This window comes from Bubalus bubalis, chromosome X (genome assembly GCF_019923935.1).
Source record: "Bubalus bubalis isolate 160015118507 breed Murrah chromosome X, NDDB_SH_1, whole genome shotgun sequence".
In the NCBI taxonomy this organism is placed as follows: domain Eukaryota; kingdom Metazoa; phylum Chordata; class Mammalia; order Artiodactyla; family Bovidae; genus Bubalus; species Bubalus bubalis.
This window is the reverse complement of record NC_059181.1, coordinates 97,842-106,179: the sequence shown is the minus strand read 5'-3', so window position 1 is coordinate 106,179 and position 8,338 is coordinate 97,842. Positions and strand designations below refer to the sequence as shown.

Genomic DNA, 8,338 nt, shown 5'->3' with positions numbered 1-8,338 from the left:
TCTGTGTCCGTGTCTCTCCTCTTCCGTGTCTTATAAGGACCCTGTCCCTGGGTTTAGGGCCACCCCCATCCAGGAGGACCTCATCTCAGATCCTTCACTCCATCACAGCTGCAGAGACCCTGCTTTCTCATAAGGCCCCGTGCTGAGGTTCTGAGAGGCTGACGAAGAAGGAAGGGGAGGAAAGGGCACCACTGAGTGCATCTGGGCCCCTGGGCCCTGTGGGTCCAGCCCAGTGTCTGGGCTGAAGACCTTGCTTCCCCATTGGTCCGCACAAGGACGGCGCTGACCCCCTTTTGTATCAGGGGCCCTGTGGGCATCACACGTGTCTCAGCGAGACTTTGGGGAAAAGCTAAGTCTTACTGCTCTAAACACCTCCCAGGAAGGCACGTCCCCTCCCGAAGCCCCTCCAGCCCCGCCTCTGTGCACCCCAAATCTCTCCCAGCATTGTGTCCGGCATGGTGACCAAGGAAGAAACACAGTAAACACCAGCTTTTGCAGCATAAATAACAGACAGTTACAATGTGTGTGCTTACCCAGGACAGGTCACCATAGCGCACAGCCCAGGGCCCTCACAGACTGCGAACTGCTTCATTTTTAGCACAAATTGTCCTCCCAACACTCTCCTGTGCCCAGGAATCCCTGTCCTGCCTCCCGTGTTGGGATGGGCCAGTGTCTGATTGTCCAGGCTGTCCATCCTGTGAAAGTCCACCCTTGTCTGTATAAAGTGGGGCTTCCCAAGTGGCTCAGATGGTAAATAATCCACCTGCAGTGTGGGAGACACTGGTTCAATCCCTGGGTTGGGAAGATCCCCTGCAGGAAGAAATGGCAACCTACTCCGGTATTCTGGCTTGGGAAATCCCACAGATAGAGGAGCCAGGCAGGCTGCAGTCCATGGGTTTGCAAATAGTGGGATACACGACTGAGCAAATACGCACACACTCTAATGTGTCTGCAGTTCTGTATCACCTCCAGGGCCCTGGGAGTCCTTACGAGATGCGTCGATATCTTGCATGACCCACAGTGACATTTGCTCAGTCACGTCCAACTCTCTGGGACCCATGGACTGTACCTGCCAGGCTCCTGTGTCCACGGGATTCTCCAGGCAAGAATACTGGAGTGGGTTGTTACGCCCTCCTCCAGGGGACTGTCTCCACCCAGGGATGGAACCTGGACCTCCTGCACTGCAGGCGGACTCTTTACCGTCTGAGCTTGCGTGACCCACAGCTCACACTCATTTCCCACGGGGACATCCGTCTTGTCTGCGGACGCTGTGGCAGGCGGCCCCTGTATTTCCATACCCTCTTGTACATCAAGTTGTAATCTGTGAACAACCGTTTCCCCCACCCCAAGACGGAGCTCTCATGGGTCCGATGACAGGAGGATGTGGGGCCGCGCGCTGTAATGTGCAATTCCGCACTTTGTGGGGATGTGCAATCGACTTCATTATTTCCTGCACTCTGGCCGCGCGTTCTGCGGTTTCATTACCTGCCCCAGACACATTTCCATACTCCATCCATCACCCTGACCTGTTCACAGTGCTGAATATTCAGATTAAACCGCAGCTGTTTCCCCATGAATAAGGAATTTGATTCGATTCTATCACACACACACACACACACACACACACACAGAGACGCACCGTCTCTTGGGACAGGAAATTGAGTTGAAGGTGGTGGAAGGCAAGTCAGAAAATTTTATTATCCAAATACCAAAGTCTTTTCTGTATCATCAAAAAACCTTGAAATGGAGCTGGGGGCAGGGAGGGGAGGGTGAACCGGCGGGGCTTGTCAGGGAGGGAAATCAGAGCACACATGAAACCTTAACAAGAGCATTTACTGACAGACTTTTTTGTTGCCAAACAGGTGGCAGTGAGGGTGGGGGGAAGCAGGACAGACGGGCATCTGTCTGGGGTCCCGTTCGACGTGCGACCCAGGTGAGCAGCGACGGAAGGAGCCGTGCGCCGGCTGAGGGCCGCTGCCAGCAGGCCTGTCCTCTTCCTGTCCTCTGGAGTGCCTGCTCACTCAGTCGTGTCTGACTCTGCGACTCCACGGACTGTAGCCCGCCAGGCTCCTGTGTCCATGGGATTCTCTAGGCAAGAATACTGGAGTGGGTTGCCGTGCCCCCCTCCAGGGGATCTTCCCGCCCCAGGGATCGAACCTGGGTCTCATGTCTGCTGCACTGGCAGGCGGGTTCCTGACCACCAGCGCCGCGCGGGAAACCCCTTAAGGCTATTAGTCATCTTTAAAGACTCTGCTTCAACAGCACTGCCCCACTCCCAAGCCTGTCCTCTCTCCCTATGTTTCTCTGTCGTCTTTCTGCGTCATACCGTGTAATTGAACGCTGAATTATCTAAGTAAATGATTCCCCTCTCCCATGCCATTACGCTACCAGATCTCCGAGATCTGGCCTTTTTATGGACTGTGTTATTTATCCATGTTCTTGGGCATGTAGCACACACTCAGACGACCCAATGTTAGCCCATTTAGTTACGCCACGTCCCAGCGTAACAAACTGTCAGTAAATTAAAAGACGAGGGACCGAGAGAGGCGGCAAGCTGAGGGCGAGAAGTTACAACTGATCACAACCGTGACAGACCCTGGACGAACAAACAGAACACAGAACAGGGCAGGGTCAAAGTCCCTTAATAGGTCAGGGTCCTGAGTCCACGCTTACAACGGGTATACTGAATGCAGATCATCGGTGGACGTCTGGACGGTTTCATCAGAAATAGTACAAAACCAGGAACACAGGAACGCATGAAAACTCTTTCATGCAGATAAAAGGGCAGGTTATTTGCACGCTCCCCAATCTTTTTTTAGAATTTTTTTTATCTTATACTAAAATTTTACAATTTTCAAATTTTATTTTAGAAATTTTTTTTTCTTTAATTTTATGCTAAAATTTGGGATTTTTCAAATTTTATGCTAAAATTTGGCTGGAACAGGGGTGAGTTCATGTCATTTTTTTCTATTTTGTTCAACATTTTTATTCTTTGGATGCTTATCAAAATGCACACTAACCAAAAAAGATAAGTTTTTTTAATTTTTGGTTACACCATACTGCTTGTGGAATCTTAGTGCCCTAACTGGGGACTGAAATCACAGCCTCAGTAGTGAAGGCACCAAGTCCTTACCGCTGGTTGCCGTTGTTCAGTCACTAAAGTCGTGTCCAACTCTTTTTCACCCCATGAGCTGCAGCACGCCAGGCTTCCCTGTGCTTCACGATCTCCCAGGGCTTGTTCAAACTTATATCCATTGAGTCAGTGATGCCATCCAACCATCTCATCCTCTGCCATCCCCTCCTCCTCCCTTCAATCTTTCCCAGCATCAGCGTGTTTTCACACAACAGGTGGCTAAAGTATCTGAGTTTCAGCTTCAGCATTAGTCACTACTTCCAATGAATATTCAGGACTGATTTTCTTTAGGATTGCCTGGTTTGATCTCCTTGCAGTCCAAAGGACACTCAAAAGTCTTCTCCAACATCATGATTCAAAAGCATCAGTTCTTCAGTGCTCAGCCTTCTTTATGGTCCAAGTCTCACATCCGTACTAGACTACTGGGAAAACCATAGCTTTGACTAGATGGACCTTTGTTGGCAAAGTGATGTCTCTGCTTTTTCAGATGAGATGGCAAGTGCCAATTTGTCCTTGGCTTCTAGAATCTTCCTCTTCACCCCCACCCTCTGCCCTGACACCTCCGGCCACCCCTGGCAGGCAGATGCAGCCAGCAGAGCTTACACTCCTATTATCAGCAGGGTCCTGCCCCCGCTTAGCTGTGGCTGTGCCCATCCCAGGCCCCACCAGCCTCCAGCTCACAGCACCTCTCTGATCCCTGGGGCAGGCTCCCGCTCCACCGCACAGACTGAAGGAGGTTCTGTTTCCCTCCTGGAGTTTGTTAATGTTCCGCTGGCAGACGCACAGGCCTTGCAGACCCCAGGGTATAAAGCCGTCTTGTGCAGGGACTGAAAAATCCCATTCCCGCCCCCAACCCCCACCCCCACACACAAAAAACCACACGGATGAGTGGCAGCTCATTTACAGACCCAGAGTGAAAAGCCCGTTTGTGCTCTGAGATGTCTGTGTGTGATAAACGCAAACAGAAACACGTATTAATATTTGCCTCCCTCCAGAACTGACATGGGCTTTCCTGGTGGCTCAGATGGTAAAGAATCTGCCTGTAAGGCAGGAGACCCGGGTTTGATCCCTGGGTCAGGAAGATCCCCTGAAGAAGGAATGGCAACCCACTCCAGTATTCTTGCCTGGAGAATCCCATGGACAGAGGAGCCTGGGGGGCTAAAGTTCATGGAATTGCAAAGAGTCAGAGATGACTGAGGGACTAACACTTTCACAGAACTGACAACCTGCACACACAAGCATCAGCTTCCTGACTGCACAGAATTCCCGTGTGGTGGCCCTCTCGTGACCCAGGATACTCCCGTTTTTATCTTTAGCTACACAATGTGGACAGAACACCGTCTGCAGTATCGGCCACACAATGTGGACAGAACACCGTCTGCCGTATCGGTAAGCAAGGGATGTCGAGGCCGCCAAGCCCTTGGCCGCTGCAGACACCCCAATGGTGCGCCCTGAGGGTTTTAGGGTGAAGAAACCAGAATTCTGTGCACTGGACAGTGCGCTCTGTTGTGTGTCACAATTTCTAAACAGCGTCCCCGGTAAGAGTGAGGTTCCAGCCACGGGGGGACACTGAGAGCCCAAGGTGGGCTTCGTCAAGGACGAGGGCTGTGGGTCTGCAACAGCATCAACTTGGATATAAATATTTTCCCTTTCTCAGGACACACAGGCTCATCCTGTCATTAATTCCTACAGAATGCAATGGAATGGTATTTCCTCAGTCGTGTCTGAGTCTTTATGACCCCATGGACCGTAGCCCTCCAGCCTCCTCTGTCCATGGAATTCTCCAGGCAAGAATTCTGGAGTGGGTTGCCATTTCCTCCTCCAGGCAATCTTCCCGACCCAGGGATGGAACCCAGACTTTTAGATTTTCCCACACATAGAAAAGCGCTAAATTCATTAACTTGTAATGTCTGGTTTTCTTTAAATTACTGTCATCTTTTGATATGCTAATCTTTTTTGTTGCAAAAAACCCTAAATATCACGGCCCTTCCTTTATGTCTTCTGAAAAGTCCCTCAGAAAGATCTGAGAGGATACCTCCTGAGCTTAAGTCTTCAGCAAGTCCTCAAATTAAAACACAATTCTCAGCTTTGAGATGGTGTTTTATTTTATTTTATTTTTTGATCCCTGGGTCGGGAAGATCCGCTGGAGAAGGAAATGGCAATCCACTCCAGTACTCCTGCCTGGAAAATCCCATGGACAGAGGAGCCTGGTAGGCTACAGTCCATGGGGTCGCAAAGAGTCGGACACGACTGAGTGACAAAAGAAAAAGAATTTTTTTCAGTAGACAAACAAAAAGTTTGCAATCATTACAAACAAAATCACAGTTTAACAAGAGTTATTTAGCCGATGGCTCAGAAGTAAAGAAACCACCCCGAAAGGCCAGCTTGAAAGCCGTTACACGCCTCCAATGCATCATTAAGATTTAACACACTTAACGTAACCGCGACCCTCGCGGTTCGAAGGGGCCCGTTTATCTAAAAAAAATTGCCCTGGCCTTCGACCCCGCCTTGCGCTGGCTCCCGCGCTCGGCGGGCACGCGGAGCATGCACCCCCTGTAGCCCTTCGCCTCCAGGCACACGGCCCTGCCTCCGGCTCGCTCCCAGCGGGCACGCACTGCGCATGCTCGACCCACAGGCGCCCCTCCCCCCCCGAACGCCGCCACCACAGACACGCACTGCGCATGCTCGACCCCCCTGCCCCAGCCAGCTACGCGCGCGTGCCCCTCCCGACGAGCTCTCACCGCGCATGCGCGCAGTTCTGCGGGCGGTTGGGAGAAGCCAGGGCGTCTCGCTGGCGCGGGGCCACACCCACCAAAAGCCTAAGAAGTAAAAGGCCTCGAGTCCGGTGCCCGTCACCCCTCGCCCCCGTCCACAGTCCAGCTCCTGAGCGCCCTCCGGTGCGCCCACACGTCCCGCGCAGCGTCCGGCCCACCAAGGCGCCCCGCACTGCCTCGGGGCGTGGACGGGCGGCGCCGTGTGATGACGCCACGCGTCGTGCTGACGCACGGCTGAGGCGACCTTCTTTGGGCGCTCGTCCCGGCGCGCCCGTTTTGAAGCTGCCCTGAGTTGGGCGGGTCCCCCCGCGGCCGGACCGTCCGCCTCAGCCGGGACCTCGAGTCCGCGCAGCACCCCGCGGCGGGGCTTCGCCTCACCCCTGACCTCCTGAACTCCGGGCCCGTGACCCCCACCAGGCCGGGCGTCCTCTTCCGCGAACCCCAGGCCCTCGACCCTCACCGGGCCGGGCGCCGCCTCACCCCTGACCTCCTGAACCCCGGGCCTGCGAAACCCACCGGGCCGGACCAGTTCCTCCCCGAACCCGGGGCTCGCGGTCCCCGCCGGGTCCCTGCCTCCTCACCAGACCCCAGGACCCCCACCGGGCCGGACCTCCTCTTCCCCGAACCTTGGGCTCGCGACACTCGCCGGGCCAGGCTGTGTCCTCATCAGACCCCGGGACCCGCTCCGGGCCGGGCGCCACCTAACCCCGGACCCCAGGACCCCAGGCCCGCGACCCCCACCGGGCCGGGCCTCCTCTTTCCCGAACCCCGGGCCCGGGCCCCTCGCCAGGTCGCTGCCTCCTCACCAGACCCCGGGAGCCCCCCGGCCGGGTTCCCGTCTCTTGCCCCGGGGCCCTTGACCCCCACTGGCTCGTGCCCTCAAGGGCTGGTCGCCGGCCCCGTGTGTGGTCCATTCGGGCAGGACGTGGGTCCCGGCTTCAGGCACCTGTGCGCCAGGAAAGGGGTGGGGGCGTCCCTCGGGAAGGAGGGCCGGAGCCCCGGAGATGCCGCCCGGCAAGGTCCTGCAGCCGGTCCTGAAGATGAAGGTGGACGAGCTCTTCCTGTGCTGGCTCAGCGAGTCCAGCACGCAGGCGATGCTCCGGGACTGCTTGCGGAGGATTCAGATGCCCGCGAGGGCCGAGAGGGGCGCGGGAGACGCGGAGCAGCCGGGGCCCCGGCTCGCAGCCGCTGCCCCCGAACCCGCCTGGAGGCCGCGCGAGTGCGAAGGTCCCGGGGCGCCCGGCCCGACCCCAGCGTCCACCGCGCTTCCCGTGGGAGCCGCCTCCAGTGCCAGGAGTGGGCCGCCGGTTCGAGGGCCTCGACGATCCGGAGGGACGAGAGTAGTAAGTTCTTCTTGCTTCTCCTGACGCCTGCGAAGGTAACTGGGGGGTTCCCACTGACATATGGCTGGGGGTGGCCGAGGCAGGTGGAGGAATGTCAAGCGTGCTAACCGCTTGAGTGTCTAGGCTGTCTCCTTCAGTGACCAGTGATCAGTTCAGTCGCCCAGTCGTGACCGACTCTTTGCAACCCCATGGACTTCTGCACGCCAGGCTTCCCTGTCCATCATCAACTCCCGGAGCTTGCTCAGACTCATGTCCATCCAGTCGGTGATGCCATCCAACCATCTCATCTCCTCCCTTCGCCCCCCAAAAAGTCCTGCCCACTGAAAAGTACTGTCTTCAGCATCTTCCACATTGATCATGTTTTTGGAGTTTGTTTACAGCTGGTTTTAGTTATGCATGCATGGCTGCTTTTTTTCCTGCTCTGCTTAGTTTGTAAACCTTGACATTTTATCCCAGATTCATCTGCCTTTGTCCCTGAGTTTCGACAACAGGGCTTCCCTGGTGGCTCAGATGGTAAAGATCTGCCCACAGTGCAGGGGACCTAGGTTCATTCCCTGGGTGGGGAAGATGCCTGGAGAAGGAAATTGCTACCCACTCCAATATTTTTGCCTGGAGAGTCTCATGGACAGAGGAGCCTGGTAGGCTACAGTCCAAGGGGTCACAGAGAATCTGACATAACTGAGGGACTAACAGTTTTTCTACAATAACGACAGTTGGACAGCAGTGCCTATAAAAGTAAAGTGCTCCTGTGTTGGTTAAATGTAATAAAGCGTCTCCGGGTGTTTATGGAAAACACGGGAATCAAAAGAAGAAGAAAAAGTGTGGTGGGTGCATATCGCTCCCCTTGTCGTCGTTTTGATGTTTAGTCATGTCGCACTCTTCAAGACCCGGGGGACTGTATGTAGCCCGCCAGACTCTGTCCATGGGAGTTCCCAGGTAAGAATACTGGAGGGGGTTACCATGCCCTTCTGCAGGGGAGCTTCCTGATCCAGGGCTTGAACCCTAGTCTCCTTCCTCTCCTGCAGTAGCAGGCGGGTTCTTGACTGTTAGTGCTGCCTGGGAAGCCCAGATGCACTGAGGGTGGCTGT

General features: G+C 55.1%; 2 protein-coding genes across 2 annotated transcripts in view; one reads left to right on the top strand and one right to left on the bottom strand.

The window, feature by feature from the left end:
- Nucleotides 1-1,814: 1,814 nt before the first annotated feature.
- On the bottom strand, nt 1,815-6,821 carry LOC112582279. The gene is made up of 3 exons (XM_025276804.2): nt 6,775-6,821; nt 5,875-6,410; nt 1,815-2,088 (listed from the first exon to the last, which is right to left on the bottom strand). Exons 1-3 carry the CDS (start codon nt 6,819-6,821, stop codon nt 2,018-2,020), a joined length of 654 nt encoding a protein of 217 aa, XP_025132589.1. The 3' UTR covers nt 1,815-2,017.
- The window catches only part of PPP2R3B (protein phosphatase 2 regulatory subunit B''beta), a 42,518-nt gene continuing 40,955 nt past the window's right edge, over nt 6,776-8,338 (top strand). The window contains exon 1 of the mRNA XM_006043292.4: nt 6,776-7,250. Within this exon, the coding sequence (XP_006043354.2) occupies nt 6,912-7,250 (339 nt within the window). The 5' untranslated portion in view covers nt 6,776-6,911. The remainder of the gene's footprint in view (nt 7,251-8,338) is intronic.